The sequence below is a fragment of the Saccostrea echinata genome, unplaced genomic scaffold (assembly GCF_033153115.1).
Source record: "Saccostrea echinata isolate AGI-Se365-2 ecotype Australia unplaced genomic scaffold, CSIRO_AGI_Sech_v1 ptg000041l, whole genome shotgun sequence".
NCBI classification, from domain to species: domain Eukaryota; kingdom Metazoa; phylum Mollusca; class Bivalvia; order Ostreida; family Ostreidae; genus Saccostrea; species Saccostrea echinata.
The window spans coordinates 5,211,514-5,231,365 of record NW_026889790.1 but is presented as its reverse complement, the minus strand read 5'-3'; the positions used below and the strand labels follow the sequence as shown (position 1 = coordinate 5,231,365).

At 35.5% G+C, this 19,852-nt stretch overlaps 1 protein-coding gene across 6 annotated transcripts in view; it reads right to left on the bottom strand.

Moving 5' to 3' along the window:
• Positions 1–14,975, bottom strand: part of LOC133200870 (polypyrimidine tract-binding protein 1-like) — a 29,368-nt gene extending 14,393 nt beyond the window's left edge. For 2 of the 6 annotated variants that reach the window (XM_061336682.1, XM_061336683.1), the window contains exons 1-2: positions 6,454–6,756; positions 362–454 (exon numbers count right to left, since the gene is read on the bottom strand). In XM_061336682.1, coding sequence (XP_061192666.1) covers positions 362–454; positions 6,454–6,654 — 294 coding nt within the window. In that variant the 5' untranslated portion in view covers positions 6,655–6,756. Of the gene's footprint in view, positions 1–308; positions 333–361; positions 455–1,502; positions 1,594–6,453; positions 6,757–12,283; positions 12,309–14,845 lie in introns of those variants that run through there. The other 4 variants (XM_061336685.1, XM_061336684.1, XM_061336686.1 and 1 more) reach the window with 4 other exon arrangements.
• Positions 14,976–19,852: the final 4,877 nt, after the last annotated feature.

The window sequence follows — 19,852 nt, the reverse complement described above, 5'->3', positions numbered from 1 at the left end:
CCAATATCACACTAATCGGAATATCTACTGGTTAAAAAGGCAACAAGATTCCCTTGGAATACCAAGTGTTTCCTATTCCAGCACAGTCTCAAAAATGCATACAATCCAACCTTCCTGATTCCTGTTTTCCATTCAGCAAAATCTACCAGGTTTATGATTAGGTGATACATAGCTTACTTTTTTGCATCGTCCTTGGAGCCAGAGGGGGGGGGGGGGGGAACTTGTCCAATTAAGTGATACATAATACATTGCTTACTTTTTTTGGCATGTTGTCGGAGCCAGACAGGTGGGAGGACTTGAAAACTTACCTTTTTTGCATCGTTGTCGGAGCCTGACAGCTGAGGGGGACTTCATAACTTACCTTTTTTGCATCGTTGTCGGAGCCTGACAGGTGAGGGGGGCTCGTCCCATTCGTAACCATGGGTGACTGTGACATCAGGTCGTCAGACGGTCTCTGTGACAAAAATAGGCAAAGATCAATCCAAAATTTCAATAAAATCAAAAATACCCAAAATCATATTGTTTTACAAAGTTTTGTATAACAGATTAAGCTCCCCATATCACATTATCTCGTTCAACATCCATCCCTCTCTCTCTCTGTGATCTTTCTACACTTAAGTTTTAAATGTGCATCTCACCCTCTCAGTAACAGGTTTATAAATCAGTAAAATTAAGACACATCAGTTCTGAATCCCTTACTGACACACAGTCATCACAAATTCCCACACTGAAACATGGTGTAGACCAGCAACAATCCAGATCACATGGATACATGGCAGGCAACTAACTCCAAGATTTACACCATCACAGCTAAAGTTCAGTATGTCAAGATAATCCTTTATCAGCTTTTGACTTCTAGTAACTTTCTGTAGAAGATGACATTGAGCTCTTTACATGTCCTTGGGGATTGTCCTTGACAGTATTGTGAGGTCAGTTTCCTGGAGAACTGTCTTTGGTTACTGAGACAAGGAGTTGGGACGGTTGTGTAACTATCTTTTCACAAATGTGACAAAGGGACGGTCACAGCTTGTGTGACAATATTCACTCATCATCGATTCTGCTTCACAAAACAGGCCATTGATCTGAGGTAATTGACTTAAACAATTGATGGTGAATTCATCTTCAATAAAGCTTTATCAGAATAGCAGGCAATGGGTGCTGACATTTCACTCTAACCACCCTAATCACTATAATTTAGAGTTGTTCTATAGACCTGTATCACAAGCCCTGTAGAATTCTACATTCATACAATTACTGCAGAAATCGCACATTTAAAAATAGTATGACAATTTAAAGTGCTTCTCACACCTTAGAAGTACAGCATGGGGATCTAACCTAGAACAGGAATGGATCACAGATCTTGTGAGGTGTGACCAAAAATGAAAGTGGACGGGAGGCACTGTCACATGACTGAACTGATCCTCCCATTTACCCCCACCCCTGACACAATCCCCCCCTCGCTGAACTAGTGCCCCTTCCCACCCCTGACACCCGTTACTTACCGAGAGACAGAAAGCAGAGAGATCCAGAGAGAGAGGACAAGGCAGGAGAGAGAGAAGGCCCACTCAATACACACACACAGGAAGGCAGTCAACCATTGACAAATAATGGAAGGTATAACACTGCCAGCTCAGCCGTGCCAATCCAATAATATTGTCGCGTTGTTACCAACAAAGCCTCACTCCCTCTCAGTTTCGCAATATCAGAAGGCACGAATCTACTTGTATCTCTTCAAAAATTGGGTGCCATTAGATCGGGTATCATTCTGACAGGCTTGAGATGTTGGAGCATTTAATAGATAATGTGTCTGAGCTGATCTTGTTAATTAATGCATTGGCTTCAACAAATAACACTATGTTAATCTAATGGCTTTACACACACACTAAACCCTCTTACATATTTACTTATTATACAACAATAGCGGCCAACGTTTATGACCTGATTGATACCCCTAATTCTTTGTCCATTGAATGTGTGTATTTCACTACATTTATAGCGATTGCTCAACTCTGTAATAGGATCATGTACCCAGATATGATATTTAAACACACAAAAGGAAATGTGTAGTGTTTTTTTTAAAACTGTGATAATGACACCCACTATTGTGTCTATGTATAACATGATCAGGTTTTCTATTCCTATTTTTTAAGAGGTTTAACATCCAAATGTATGACACAAAAAAAAACAACAACAGAATCTGAGAAGTGCAAGTTAGTAAGAGTTACCCCCCTTACAAGGTAATTTTTCTTTTACATGACAAGACAGACATTCAGACATGGATGGTTTAATTCAAGTAAGGGACAAAGTGAGATTGAGATCAGAAGTCGTCCCTGACCCCTGCTATCTGATGCCAGCTCGCCCCAGGGGTAGAATACATGAAATCCATACAAAACCAATTTCCTCAAAACACCTCTTCGATACCACGGCGACCAGCCTTGTTCAAACACTCATAATCCCACAGACCTGTTTTTACTTTACAAAGATAAATTTTCACTGCGATCAATCAATATCATGTGTACCCAGGATCCTCCAAAATTTAAATACCGCCTCACGCCTCTCAAAGAGAATTGGGACTTATTTAGACTAGGGGTGTAATGCAATATATGGGTTAATGAAGTGTTTGAGGACATGCGAAGAGCTGTGATGGCATCAGTACACAAATCAACCTAGCATCATTGCAAAATATAACAAATATTGATACCCCCACACATGTCAATCATCTCACATTGAACCAACATCTCATGTCCCGACCTGTTGGCCATTTCACTTCAGGTCATCTTGTCTACAATTGGCTGGAGTTATCAATTCATCATTAAATCAACTCTCTCTGAAGACAACCTATCATATCTTTTCTCTGATGTTCCAGATGGTTTTATCACAGGATCTAACAGCTTTATACAGATTCAACATGTACTCAGGACACATCACTAGAGAAAACAGTGAATAAGCCAAGATATTTTTTATCAAGTCATATTATTGTATGTGTTAAAGATATTAAGAATCTAACAAAAACAATTCATATTTGCTTTCTTCTTTGTCAAAGATTATTAATCAATTAGAAATACTTTAATAAACAACAACAACAACAAAACAAAATCCCCAAATATTTCAATTCTCTCAAACAAAGAAGAAAGTTTTCTACAGCCAAATACAGATTTCTGTTCATTAGAAAAACAAACTGTCTAGGTGTAAAGCTTTCCTATTTTCCTGTCTACCTGTTCTATATTTTTTTTTTCATTTAATACCTGGCCTCTAGGTACACAGTTTAATACTTTAATTTCACACTTTCTCAGCCCTTCATTGCTAGTTCTCTTTGTTTTCTGTCCTGGCCAGTTTAAACATCTTTTGAGCCCTTTACATTATAATTTTAATTAATTCTGCAGGTTAATTTATTATACACCAGGTGTAATGTGGAGACAAAAGACAGGTGATGCAATACCTGTCCCCTGGGGTCAGGCTGCTAATCCATTAGCTGCCCCTTATCAGCTGTTATCAGCTGTACAAATGGTCTACCACTTATGATCAACTTTCTGTGAATTTTATCACACATTGCCAGCATTTTGATATTATTCTAAAATGAAGTTTTAATTTCCAGGTCTCTGTTTATTTCCGTAAGTCAGCGATTACTCCACAACCCAAAAATCAGCAAGTCAACAGCTAGATCCAGAAGTTCTCACCTTGTTAACAAGTTTTATAAATAAGAAATCTCACATACACTACATATATAAATACCTCCCTGGGAATTCTATTGTCTCTGTTACACCAAACCAAGTTCTCCCCTCAAGCTCTCATTCAAATCTTCAAATTTAATTCTCACCAGAAAATACTTTTAGACAAGTGAACTTTTCCTGAGACTGTTTTAAAATTTTAAGTTAATATGTTTACTTGAGTAAATTCATTATTATTTAGCCATATCTGATAATGGCCATGTTTGTGTATGGAACGAGTATTAACTGTCAATAGAACCATATTGTTCATTTAGACGTGTGTTTGGAGCACATTTTATTTTCACTACCCACAATCGTCCCCGGATTATGGATTTATTTCCTTTTTTGTCTCCCTGACTGTTATCTTTTTTTGTGTGATATCGACATTTTAATAACATATTGGAGTTTTGGTAAAACATCCAGGGGGACTATATTATCTAGCTGGGTCTGTCTACCTTTGTAAAAATTCATCTTGTCAACATTTATCTTTCTGAGGAAATAATAACTCTGTCTCTCGTCCCATACACATTGCTGTTTAATTTATGGTATTTGATACGAGTTTCCCAAATATAGAGATATCTTATTTCCCTGAAATATTAACTCTGTTTAAAAACACAGATCAATTATCCATCAATAGTTCAGCAAAATGGCAAACAAATGTTCATTTAAGTCTTGTTTGTTCATCTCCAAAAGCAAACTTCAAATAAAATCTATAAAAGTTCCTTTGTCCTCCTGATGTGTGGTCAGTTAAAGAGTGTACAAATCTTTGGACATTCTCATTTAACTGGATTTCATTTCAACTTTTACCTCAAAACAGATACAGTTTCAGTATCAAATAAATTAATCTAAATTCTTGCTTATAAAGAATATATCTTTTATCCTTGAAGTTGAGCATGTTATAAAATTGTATTCAATAGGAATAAAATGGCATCTTAGTTAATTAATATAATGAGTTTATATCAAAAGAGTAATTTTTATTAGACAGAGATCAGCCTTCAACCCTCAATGTATCAGATCACGATGTCATCTCCTTAATCAGGAAATGGACGCATGTGATCTAACAATGGATAAAAACCGAGTCTTACGAAGTCCGGAAACAAGGATATGTAACTTAAACTAATAGAGAAACAGGATCTATCACAACATTTAATCTTATTAAAACAATGACATGTAAATAATCGTAGATCATGACTTATTACAATCACATCAATGACCTGTCACATTACACTGAGTGAAGTCTACACATGACAATAAATCTGGCCTCTTACAAAGAATTAACCCCCATCACAGGATTATCAAGTATTTCTAAGTACATCTGGAGAAAACAGGACGGAATTTGTGTATGTGTATGTGTAACACAGTCAGGGCCATTGTCTAGTTTCCTGGATCCGGCCCGCACACTTCCTGCGGGCCAGAGATGAGGTGAGATTTCCTGGGGGACAAGGAAGGACTGATGATGCTGTTTCCTGACGATAAGTACTGGGAACACTGCAACAGTTTATCTGACTAAATCAGTGATACCAACTAATCGCTCCCTACCAAGAAAAAACAGCAAACTTGTTCTACAAGCTGACTGGTCACTTCTAATACATCAGACAAGGTTAACTCAATAATGACCATATTCCTGTTGATGGCACACTCCTCCAAGCTTTGGCATAAAACAGTATCCTCCCTCACTGACGCTCAACACACCAACACATCATCTGGACAAGTTACATGTACATCAAAATGTTATTGAAAGTATTCAACACACATGTTTTAACTTAATATCTGACCAAAGTTCATAACCTATTCTTAGCTTACTGCAATCTGGAAATCTTAACCTCTAAGTCATGATAAAATTCCTCTAATTTTATCATAATAAACCTCCAGACCTTTCAATTTTACAAATCTTCAATTCAGATATGTGTAAATACAAAGGAAAGAGAAATTTCTATTTCAGGAAATAAAATTAGTGATTTTCTTCCTCCCTGCTCTAAAAAACTGTGTTTCAATTGTGTCCTTTTTATTCACATATATTTACACTCTCTTGCTCTAACACAACCCAAGTCTGTATTATAGCAGGTGCCCCTTCCCTCTTAGTATGCCCCCTCCCCCTCCTCTGTCCTAGACAATTTCTCACCCTGAATGTCTCTGACCTGATCAATATATTGGTTATGTTATCAGTGAATTGTTTGGACGGGTAGAGAAGCCTGGATTTACTATCCCTAAGATTACACAGCAGATATATTTTATGACACTTGTAAAACTCCAAAATTCTAACCTCCCAAACCTCAGCCAAAGCTAAACCTCAACAATTAGCCAAGTCTTCAGGGAAGGAGAGATAAGGCCAAGCTCTGACCAGTTCAGAGAAATTCTCAAGAAATTAGAAAAACAAAACTTTGTTTTCATTGTAGCTAGTTCTGCAGTTAATCAAAACCAAAGGAAAGATTATAAGGTGTAAGACCAAATGAAAACAAGCATAGAAATATGGTGCTGGCCCTGGTGGCTTACTAGAAAGTATAAATGACTCACATTAAAACAGCTTGGTCAATATTTGTACTTCACTTCAGGTACTGTTCTGAGATCCATCTATTTCCATGACAATAAAATACTACTTCAAACAAACAGGACAGAGTGTACACAAGGTGTTAATAGGACTTACACCCTAAAGCAGCCCAGATTTTAATGAAGGGTCCCACTCTCTAACACTGACACTAAAAATATCACACCTAGGTAAAATCACAGGTAAATCAGCCTCCCTTACCTTTCTGCAGACAGTGATGGGGAACTGACTGGTGAGGGTAGGGATTCCCGTCTGAGGGGGTAGAGCTGTCTGTGTGGCGGGCACAAGCAGTGGTTCAGTGACAGGGATAGTGGCGGCCTGCGGTGCAGCGGTTAGGGCGGGGGCGACGGTGGCAGGGCTGTGGTGCGATCCTCCTGGGTAGGTATAATAGCATACGTACATGCTGCAGCACACTAATCACACATTATGTTCTTCTCCTTCAGTCTGTAACACTGACTGCTCTACACGCTTCCTCTCTGATGACAACCTAATAGCCAAAAGCTCTTACCGCTTGTGTACACACTCCCTCAACCAATCAAATGCTACATACCACACTTATACATTGAAGGCTTTCTATTTAAACAAATATTGACACATTGAGTTCCTCTATGACAAATTCTCCATAAAGCAGGGGATCAATACTAGGCCTCTATATTAGCGTGTGTTTGTCCCGTGGGGGAGGTAGGGGAGATCTGGGGGGGGGGGGGGATTTCTAATTATACAGATCAATAATTACTCTCTGTCACTTTTATGATTCTATTTGTTCTCAACACTATTGATTATTCCAATAAAAATTTAAAAATCAATTAGACTGTGCTTCAGTCAATTAACAAAGGTAGAACTTTTACACAGGGAAATATTACAATAGGAAGGAAAAACCCCAATATAAATAGGAATTTTGAATTGCTGGCTAAACATCAAATTAACAGTGTATATATCTCTCAACAAGGCCCTTCAGGTTAGGACACGGGAATTCGGCCTTGGGGTAGCTCTTAGATACAATCACTGCAATCAAAACCTGACAATCTCAAAGTGAAGACTGAAATTGGTGTAATTATACAATAATGGGAAATAACTGAAAGCTGGTGTATGTGGCTATATCTCAGTATATAAATCTACACCGTCACACAGGGACATACAAGGGTAGGGTTACTGCACAACACTCATTACAAATTATAGGTGCCATCAATCGACCAATTATTAAATCTCCTCAACTCTTACCAAAAAAAAATCTCCAGAAAATACATTGCCTGGACCAATTAATTTTTTGTTAAGAACAGGTTTTGAGTTACGAGTTAAACCCACCTTCCAGAAAAGCAAGGCCACTCTCTCTATTGAAGATATAACAATTTTTATTCAAAACTTGCAGATAAATACCAAGTTATTCTTTTTGATTGTAAAGAAAAAACAGGCCCATCAGAGCCAAAAAGTGTTGTGTAACAACTTGTTCAGAGTTCTAAAAAAAAATATTAATTGGACAATTACTTGAAATTCAAATCAATAATTAAAATGTCATTAGAAAAAAAATCAATCCAACATTTTATTTCTCAATAACTATTGTATTAAAAAAAATAATTTTGAAAGATTGCTGATCAATTTCATCCCGATTTTTTTTCTTTGTGAGGCTACTGGTGGAAATTAGAGCAGAATGACGAGTTTGAATTTTACAGAGAAACAATCGCCTGATTACAACCGGCTGCTGTGTTTATTCTTAACACAGATCAAACAAAACGGAAAAGAAGATCAATTTAATTGGGACTATATTTAAAGTGTCAAAAATGAAATGGACAGCAGTCCTTAATGGATTTGTTATTAGTCCAGACTTGTAAAACACTGGCACTGCTGGGTGTCAGAATTAGGGATATTTTTGCCATTCATCCTGATTTCTGACAGATCTATGCCTTATTTTTTTCTAATTTTGTTCCTGATAAATGACTTTCACATGTATCTTACGGATGATATTATTATAAACTCATTTTAAGGATTTTGGCAAGAAATGACAATGATTCAAAAAGAATCAAATCTAGCTGCTTGTATGGACATTTTGATGTGACCAAAACATTGTTAGAAAAAAAAAAGCTTCGGAATCCATTCTCTCTAACTGAATCTCCTCTGTATATATTGATAAACCTTTGAAGCTGATCTCTACTCCTTTGTGTACACAGAATATTTTTTTAACATAGCATCAGAAGGCTGGCCACACACCGGTTCTTTATCCCCCCATTCCCTATCACAGAAAGATTTCTTTACACAAACACTGTAGCCAGCCTCTGTATCCCCCCGGGGAGGTGAGCCTCTATTGATAAGTGTCTGACTCTGATGCTAGAGCCTCCCTCACAGATAATAGCTCTGGTCAGAAGATTGTTAGCAAAAACCTGATCTGAAGGACAATACACAGATAGTCCTGGTGTCTGGAGACAAGAGACCAATAGACATCTAATAGAACAGTGATCTGAAGATCAGAGGAATAGATAGCAATGACTAAAGACCTGACCATTCTGGTGATCAATGGCCAATGTTATCACTGACCAAGACAAAAAGAAAAACCCAGGAGGCAGGAATTGAAATGTTTATTAACTATGAACAATCTCACAATTTTGTTGCAATTTATTGTTTGGCAAATGTTTTAGCACTTTCCAAAATCACTTATTAATAACATCACAAACACCTGTTTCCATGGTTATCCTGAGGTCATGTGACAGAGGTGACTGGGGATAATTAATGCTATCAAGAAACAGACAGTTATTAGGTGATACCAGTCAAGTTTAATGGAACAAATAGAAAGGACATGCAGACCTGCATTTCTGCTCAGACTTGCTATGGATACATTATACATGTATACTATGCCCTATGGCAGATGACAACTTACTAGTTTTTGTCTGGTTTGTTTTTGTTTTTTACTAACAAATAAGTAAAAAAGTTTTTTCCAACCTTGAGTTTGATTTGGGATAGATAGAAGTAAAGAGTTGTCAATGAGCTGCTGTCTAGGAATACTGTGTAAATCAATGTTAGCTCAATGAGCTGTCAGAGCTGGGTCAAATCTTGAGTTGGAAAAATCCCGGACAGTACATTCTAGCCTAGGTCATAGACTGGTGAGGGCTGGCTCAAGAATCTTGGAAAGTTTACAACCTTGAGAGAATTTAGGACAGTTCACAAGCTTGAGAGAATCTTGGAAAGTTCACAAACTTGAGAGAATCTGGTAAAGTTTACAAGCTTGAGAGAATTGGGGAAAGTTTACAAGCTTGAGAGAACCGGGGAAAGTTCACAAGCTTGAGAGAATCTGGGAAAGTTCACAAGCTTGAGAGACTTTAGGAAAGTTCACAAGCTTGAGAGAATCTGGGAAAGTTCACAAGCTTGAGAGAATCCAGAGTTTAATAAATGGAAAATAACATCTTTGAGTAGGATAGTTGATTTTTCAGAGTTGAGAAGCTTGTTTGAGAGAGGACACAGAACATGAGATGTTTAACAGGACACCTGTTACAGATGACCCTATACAACAGATGTGTGGGGTTAATTGTCATCTCAGATCAGCCATTGATCCACTGCAGACCATCAGTAAACAATAGAATAGCAGCATCAGTCAACAAAAGAGCCAGGTAATGCCACCAGGAGCTGATCCAGTCATTAAAATTAAATAACCGATACAGAATATATGTGCTCGTGAGACCATTTCATTCTCAATTCTATAAATAATTTAATTATACATCAGAGAGCCATGTGTTTTACCTCCCAAATAAGCAGTTCAATGTTTCCAAAAAATCATTTATAAGTTTAACTTAATTTTCCATGAAGGAAATGAACTTTCTTTCCCAATTTGCAATTTAAATTTCAATGCAGAAATTTCCAGTTGGAATAAAAAAAAATAGATACTGCTTCTTTAGCTGCTAGGAACAATAACTAGATTTAGCACCGGGATAATCAATTATGAGAAATTCTGGAGCAGGGTCCTGTTGGGTTTTATTTAGGGGGGAAATGTCACATCTTTGTTACACAATCTCCTCTCATCCCCCAGATGGTTTGAGAGAGGAATACACATTCAATATTTTCCAGAAAGTTAAGAATTTTCCAGCAGCATTGGAGAGAAGAGAAGCGTTAGGGGACAAAAGCCTACTGGGACAATAGAAAATCTTTATGTCATAATTTCGTACCATTGATCAATTGCTCTTAATAATGACAGTGGCCGCAATCAAGTCATTTGATATAAGGCAGGAACCTTGATAATAACTTCTCAGTCCTTTTAATTAATTGGCGTAGCTCATCATGAATTGAAATAATATTGCTGTGGTAAATAATAGATGAGATGTTTGGCGATGCCTCGCGATGGACCTTGATATGGTATAAATATTTCATGTGTAATAATGGATATTGGTAAATGTTTCAATATCTGGCAGTACGTCAGCACTAAGTCCCTCCCATTAAAATTGCAATTAGAGCTAGAGGTATATTTACGTATGGTTTACCTGAGAACAATAGACAGGTAACAATATAACGGGACAAATCAATTTCTGATGCTGACTGCTAACAATACAGGAAAGGGTCAGACTAATCACCCAGCTGTCGCTTAACAAACAGCCACCGACAGAATTCCCAGCCCCCACCTCAAACATCACATGCACCAATAATTGACAACACCAAATCAATAATTACAATATTTTACAAATGTTTCAACCATGTGAAACACTGCGAAACACTGCAACTGCAGAACCCCCCTCCCTCCCCCCCCCCCCCCCCCCCCAATAAATATAGAGTGCAATATCATAATGAGTATGAGTTACATTTATTTAGAAATATCATCTCCCTATACAAGATGCCACAGGACTACACATGGTGACACCTTCTCATTGTTGAGGAATAATTCTCCTATTTCAACATTATTTTTTTGTGGCATTCTCTTGCCTACACTTAGTAGCTTCACTTAATTAGAGCTGATGCAGTAACATGTATGACAGTGTGTGTTTGTTATCATAGACATGTCACTCAGATATTGATCTGTATCAAGGGGGATAACTCAAACAATGACAAAAAGAAATCCAGACATCCTTTAACTACACATTTTATCAAAATAGTTAATTCTATTGTTCTATTTTGTGAAATCAATTTACATCCTTTTCCAAAGAAATTTAAATCCTGTTAAATAATTTCCCTGAGGCAGAATTCAGAAAATCTGGAATTTTAAAAAAATTCTCCTCTGATGCTTTGGCCAAGTACAAGTGACCTTTCTATAAACTGTGTTTTTATTAAAACCTCTGACAGTCCTATTGTCTGAGCTGTGGTTGTCTATCAATCTACAATTTCTCTTTTCCTGCTTTTCCTCTTTGTTTATGCTATATTATAGTATGTTTGTCCAAACTGTAACTTCTTCAATAATAAAATTCCTCTACTGTATAGTAACAACTGTGAATTTGGCAAGTTTATTTGTTTTCTTAACACATCCAGTCAAAAAGAACACCTTTAATTTTAATGTGCACCTATCCTGGGGTATACTTAGCAATGCATTATTTAGTTTTTTCCTAAAACTTAATCCGGTACATGCAAAGCAATGATTATATGACTTTCTTCTCTCATGGGTAATTCTGAAGCAGTAGATGTACATGTTAACTCCATCACAGCTAACAAACTACAGATCTACTGACACTCTGACTGTATCATCAGGCTCTCTCTCCTCTCTCTCTTTTCTCTCTCTCCTCTAACACTCATTCTCTGACCACAGGTCAGTGTGACCTAAGACCTCAATCTTTACCAGCAGCAACACTGCCAGCACACTGCCAACAAACATAACAATACCAGTAACCTATATACTGCACAAGACGTAGTCTTTCTGTTTAAACAATAAACAGGTTATGAAGGATTTTGCCTGTTACCTTAGTTTGTAGTAAATATATATATATTTTTATTTATTGGAGATACAATCAAAATAGAAAAAGTGAGAAAGGGTGGGAGGCTGGCTCTCTGTAGAAATTTTGAATACATATTCTAATTTAGGACATTAATGGATAATTAATTATAGGAAATAAAGAAAGACAACTCTCACCTTTGTTCCAGGCATCAGGTAATCTCTGTAAAATAAAATAATATGTGTTAACTAACGTTCTCAAGAACATGTACATCACTCAGCCCTTAAACCATTGGTATTGTCATGATACACTATATCAGATACTATTTTCCTAAATATCTTCAAACTTACAAAAGCTGACTAGTTTTCTAACCGTAATTACAATACACATAACATACACATTCATATTCATACACATAACTTCTATTTGATAAAACTCCAACACTTGGGAAGTTGTTTTCAAGTCAAATGACATCATACTTTTGTATGGGTCCCTTTTGAATTGTAAGTTGTTGGTACATGTACTCATTTGGCCACTCTTACACTTGTTATTTCATTAATACATTTGATACTAGAAATGTGGTTAGATGTTAAAATGTACATATGGAACACATTCCTGTAAATAATTCAGAATCCACTGCTCATCCCAAGTCAAACTAGTGTAATATCATAAAATCAATATAACCATCTCAGTATTGTCATAATCTGGGCCTCATAATCTCATTACTTTATAAATATGTGAAATTTACTTATATACTTAAAATACAATGAGAACAGCCAGGCAAAAATATGCACAGTTAACATAAATGGATTCCTCCTCTGTAGCAATCTTAAACACGGAGGTCAAATGACACCAGATGTGTCCTTAAATTAACTTATACCTATTACTGATTTGACCTTGACCTTTGGACAATGAAATCAATTGGCCTTTCCACTGATCATCATGCATCACTGTAACAAGAATTGGGGGGTGGGGGTTATAATAATGAATATCATTTAGTTTTTGAATGTCACATTAATAAAATCGACCATTTAACTATTGACCCTCATATAAATAGGTTTATATTGTTTATAGTCATTTGCAACTCCTGTAGCAAGTTTGAAAGTAAAATTTCAAATAGCAATCCACATATCAGCTCCATAACACTTAAGGAATGCACATACAATAGGTTGCACATACTGGGTAGTTTCCCGTGCAACTGTGAGCAGCTTTATAAAAAATTTGTATCTTGCAGTCATAATCCATTTATTATCGTATTGTTACTTTTTGCTTTCTTTCAAAGGAAAATCCGGTGTGATTTGTAAATATCTGTCCTTTCTTATACAGTAAAACTCAGTAATAGCTAAGTCATGGGGAACTGTGAATTTTACTTTGCTATATCCTTAATTTGTTACATCTGTATAACAAACTCGTTAAAACGTATAGCGTTTTAAAATAATGTAAAAAAAAATTGTCAGTTTACTATCCTAAAATTTGAGATTTTTAAAAATAAATTACTGTAAAAGATGTAAATTTCATTATTTTTAACCTCTACGGGACAAACAAATCAGTTCACTGTATCCATAATTTTGTTATATCAGAGTTCATTATAACTTTAAAATTTTACAAAGAATTCTTAATTATTTCCCCAGGATCCCAATAAACTTTGCTATATCTGACTGTAAATTCGATATATACATGTTTGTACTAAAGGAGATTTACTGTACATGTATTAGAATTTTATACAACTAAGAGAACTGAAGAATCAAAAGAACATTCTAAATACGACACTTTTCATTCAGATATGCTTTCCATGTACAGTTGTAGATCTGTTTAAAAATGCTTTCAGGTGATACACACTACAACAAGGCCATAAAATGAATCATATGCGTATGTATCGATGCATGATAATGCTTCAAGAAATTTACTAAAGGTATGGACATGCTGTCTGGCTAACTCTTTTTTATTCATTTTCTATTATTTATTCATTGACCAGACTGATAAATTTACATGTACTGCAGCCATTTAAACAAAGAATTCTAAACATTAACATTAAACCCAAGCAGACATACAAACATTCAACGTACACCATACAAATTCTGACCAGAGAAGTTCAATTAAGGGGAACTAAAATTGGAATTAAGAATTTTATTTTTATCTTAAGATTCTATAAAATGAGCTAAAGCAGATAAAAATCACCTTGTTAACTTTTGAATTCATGAGTAGACTAAAAAGTTTCCCCCTTTTTTCTCCAAACAGTTTATTTGGTATGCTGTAAAATATATTTTAAAAATTCTAAATTGTTACTAAAAAAGACTTTTCCGTTTTGACAAGATGTCAGAAAATCTAAATTATTCATCAAAATTCGATTCTCAAAAAACATTTATTCTTAGTACTAACAATACTGTGTTCTAAGTATTAAAATACTGTGTTTTTATAGTACTGTAATTCTGTGTTTTTAGTACTGTAATATGGAGTATGTTGTTTTTCCTTTATCATGTTTGTGGAAGTAGATTACACCATGCCTCTTGAAAAAGGATGAGACTTAAAAGAAAAAATTATTTCCTTCAATAACGATTTCCTGAATGAGAAATTACAGGATGAGATAGATTAAACAAACATCTCCGAAGTAAGAACAAAACGGAAGTGATAGCTTTCTATTTCACCATGTGTGTTTGTTTACCTACGTTTAGGGGATTAATACGACTGAATGGTCAAATGACATAAAAAAAATTAAAGCCTAATTAGGGATGGTGTATTCACGCTTGACTAAGGCTTACCCGTCCATAACAACACAAGAACTCACGTTGACTATGTTCCTTTCACGTTTCTTTCTTTCATTCAATCTTCAAAATGGCGGCAATTTCACTCAGAAGTGAAAGTAAAAGTGAGACAACATATCCATAAAGTATTCTTTGTTTAACTTTCTTTGATGCAATATTTTAAAACCCATGAATGACTTTTTCCAATTATCATGTAAGTTTTTCAAATGTTTATTATACGAAAATGTGGCGACGATGTACTCGTAAATTACTAATTCGATCACATTTTATTCGAATTTTTAATCCCCCCCCTTTTAAATATATAAATATACAAATATAATTTATTATTTACCAATTTATCTTCCCAATTCTATGAAGAGTCTCTGTGCTGATATAATACACATAGTCTACAGATTGACTTTCTGTATTCAGGTTTGAATAAAATTAGAGATTTTTCTTGTCTGAAACTGTTTTTTTTTTTTAATAAATAAGTGACAAGTTTGTCCTCTTTAAGTTTTTTCATTTGAGTACTGCTATCCATTAAATATTTTTAATCTGAGATTGTTTTAATGAAGTTACAAATTTGTATATTTCATAATGTTTTGAATATCAAGAATTTTTAATAATTTTTCTATGGAGGAATACCAAGGTCGTTTTTTTGTGCAAGATGAGTTTTTTTTTTTTTTTGAGGGGGGGGGGGGGTGCCAGATAAGCAAAGTTGCTAGCTTAAGTTACAAATGAATGCATATATTAACAAGAGGCCCAAGGGCCTTAACGGTCACCTGAGTATAATACAACAATTTCGAGGATCCATAGAAGTATGAAAATAAACTGATACACGAGGCTTTGTTGCCCAAAAGCAAGAGAAGTAGGATGATCAGGATCAATGAAATAACTCATTTAAATCAAATAAAGTTAGTTCTACTTGCCCCAATTTATCACTATTACAATGCAGACTATTAACAAAACAAGAGTACTTCGGTACTATTTTTTACTCCATAATTTAATTTACCTCTCACATTGACCTCTCTTGGTCTTTAAGGAACATTTACTAGTTAATTTTTGTCTCAGTTTTAGCCGGGCTCATTGCTCGTAGAGCAATAGCCGGCTTCTGTCACGGTGTGTTCAACTGGATATGCTGCTTCCTCACCGCCAAATTAAATTTACGAGTAAAAGTATAGTACGTATGCTCAGCCACTGTTGAGACAATACAAACACTAAATTAAACAAAATATGGCAAACTTAGGAATTTTCTACACAAATAAACACTAATGGTAATGCACTTTCTCCCATGTTCGTCGACTAATTCTTTTTTTTTTTTTTTGTAAATATGCGAAAGGTTTAATTTTCATCAGGCCCCAATGTCTGTGTCACATTTTATATTACCAGGCTAGCTCTAATGCGTTTAGGCTAACACTAATGCGTTTAGCACGTGTTCTTATGTACACCTTGCTGCAAAACTTAATCGCTGAGGACTAATCTTTGCACAAATGTTTGAGCTTGCTCCATCAATGTTTATTTATTTAAGTAAGTAGTATTTTGGTCTTCGTATTAAAAATTGATGAAATATTTCGATAATCTCATAACCCCCCTCCCCCCCCCCCTTATTATATGGGGTTACATATAAGACACTGGTCAGAACTTTAATAAAGAACTTTTAAACATTTATCGGGATAAAAATACGGGGGGTCATGTGATCAAATCCCATAAAGCTCAAAGGGCTTGATCACTAAACCCTTACATCCTGATAAATGTTCAAAATGATACCTTTTCACTTGTATTTAGATTTGTGTCTATACTTTATATCAAACATTTTGCGTATTATGTATAGTTTTATACTAATGAACTGATTGATTTTTTTAAAACCTTAAATGTATGAATTTATTTTGTGGTCATGTGACGAATGTGTATTTATACAGAAATTAAAGAGGAATGCACCTGAAAGTATTGTAAAGTCAGTATATTCCTAATCGCTACTATGATAACTACGATAGTAAAGAGAAACAAGGGTGACACATAGCTTGTGCATGTCTTAGTGAAAGTCAGTTAAACTTTATCCTTTTGCACGTAGAAAAAAGTCTGAACTATTGATTTAAACTAGTGTTGTTAAAAAGTATTATAAACATAGTAATTCGTTTTATGTAGATAAAAAAGATGAAATTAAATCTCAATAATAACAAACTTTTCCTTGATATTTCATCTAACATTAAAATATACTTTATGTAAAATCTCTACAATTGGCAAAAATCTCACAAAGATTGAAATTATGTGCTTATGAAATATTATACACACCCTAAAAAGGCCAAAAAGAGTAATTTTCTCATACTATAACACTATTTTTCGATATGAGTGGGACTTCGCTCCATTTTTTTGAAAGTTAATCTTCACAGTTTGCATAAAGATAAACATTTTTTGGTCAACAAAAATATGGAGCAAAGACCCACTATACCTATACTTTTATGACGTAACATTCGCACCTTTTCGAGAAATACTTGAAGTCCATTAAGTCAAGGGTCATATCACAAACATGATTTAAATGCCACTTTTCATCAGGACGTGTGTAGTCTAGTGGTTAGCGCGCTAGTCTTGAAAGAAAATGATCCTCAGGATTTTTATTGCTAGGGTTCGAGCCCCACGAATACCACATTTTTTAATAAAAGAATAAATTTTGCCGAGAAAATTTTCCTCAAAAAAGTTTTGTTTATCATAGTTTTATAAATTTCAATAATGAGAACTTTTCTGTAAATACTAAATTCACAAATTGAACATGATTTTTATATATCTGAAGCTACAGGCTTTCTGCACGCTATGTTCGTCCATCTCCTTCTTAAGGAAAGTGTTATAAGTTTTGGTCCGAAAAAAAACTAATCCTTTGTCAAAAAATGAATTGTGACTTTTTTTGGTACATTTTTAAAAGATAAGATAAAGTATGTTTCTAGAATTTAGCGAAGGAGTAATTAATGCCATTTATTTATTTATTTTTATTTATTATATTATTTTTTTTGGCGTGAGAATAAGTTTGGCGCGGTTTTTAACCTCTCTAGACTCTCCGTGCATTATTCCGGGACGCTTCTACACTTTACATAGTTAACAAGATATGTGTTTGTTAAACATTGATGCCCCCGTATGGCAGCTTATGGCGAAGGTTAAAGTTTCTCAAATGCAAGTCAAAATCCAGGCCAAAAGATAAAAAATGTTGGTACCCAAGGAAAGGTATTGTCTCGAGGAATATACCTGTGAAATTTGAAAGCCCTAGCTGCAACTGTTCAAAAGTTATGGCCAAGGTTAAAGTTTTTTAAAAGTAAGTAAAACGTCAAGGTCAAAGTTGCTGGTATCCAAAGGAAGGTCTTATCACAAGGATTACATATGTGAAGTATGAAAGCCCTAGCACCAACCATTCAAAACTTATGACCAAGGTTAAAGTTTTTTAAAAGTAGGCCAAACTCCTATGTCAAGGTCAAAAGGTCAAAGTGGTTGGTATCCAAAGGAAGGTCTTGTCACAAGGATTACATATGTGAAGTATGAAAGCCCTAGCATCAACCATTCAAAAGTTATGGCCAAGGTTAAAGTTTTTCAAAAGTAGGTCAAACTCCTAGGTCAAGGTCTAAAGGTCAAAGTGGTTGGTATCCAAAAAAAGGTCTTGTCACAAGGATTACATATGTGAAGTATGAAAGCCCTAGCTCCAACCATTCAAAAGTTATAGCCAAGGTTAAAGTTTTTCAAGAGTAAGTCAAAATCCTAGGTCAAGGTCAAAGGGTCAAAGAGGTTGATATCCAGAGGAAGGTCTTGTCACAAGGAATACACATGTGAAGTTTGAAACCCCAAGCTCCAACTGTTCAAAAGTTATGACCAAGGTTAAAGTTTTTCAAAAGTAGGTCAAACTCAAAGGTCAAGGTCAAAAGGTCAAAGTTGTTGGTATCCAAAGGAAGGCCTTGTCACAAAGAATACACATGTGAAGTTTGAAACCCCAAGCACCAACTGTTCAGAAGTTATGGCCAAGGTAAAAGTCTCATAAAATTTTGCAAAAGTGGGTCAAACTCCAAGGTCAAGGTCAAAAGGTCAAATATATGATACCTAAAGAAAGGTCTTGTCACAAGGAATACACATATGAAAATATGAAAGTCATAGGCTCATAGCTCCAACCAATCAAAAGTTATGAGCAAGGTTAAAGTTGACAACAGACAGACAGATAAACAGGCAGACAGGACAAAAACAATACACATGTGAAATATGAAAGTCATAGCTCCAACCAATCAAAAGTTATGGGCAAGGTTAAAGTTGACAACAGACAGACAGGACAAAAACAATATACCCCCGGGATCTTTCGATCCTGGGGCATAAAAATCATCACTTTCGCCAGTGCTAGTTTTGGTTCACTGCATGTTTAATCATACAGCATGCGTAAATCGGCTGACGACACAATTTTAACGTAGTTATTCAATCATTTTTTAAGCTAGATCTCACCCGAAATCAGTAGCCTGGGAAAAGTGTAGACATTGATTAAAATCAAGTGTGAACCGAGGCACCCCTGGAATCCAAAATGGCGAGTGTCAACCCCTGTATCTTTTTAATGTACATTGAAATATGTTTAAAAACAAGATGTGTTTGTGAAACACTGATGCCCCCGTATGGCAGCTTATGGCGAAGGTTAAAGTTTCTTCAAATGCAAGTCAAAATCCAGGCCAAAAGATAAGAAATGTTGATACCCAAAGAAAGGTCTTGTCTCGAGGAATACACCTATGAAATTTGAAAGACCTAGATACAACTGTTCAGAAGTTATGGCGAAGGTTAAAGTTTTTTGAATAAAAGTCAAACGTCAAGGTCAAGGTCAAAGTGGTTGGTATCCAAAGGAAGATCTTGTCACAAGGATTACATATGTGAAGTACGAAAGCCCTAGCACCAACCATTCAAAAGTTATGGCCAAGGTTAAAGTTTTTCAAAAGTAGGTCAAACTTCTAGGTCAAGGTCAAAGGGTCAAATAGGTTGGTATCCAAAAGAAGGTCTTGTCACAAGGATTACATATGT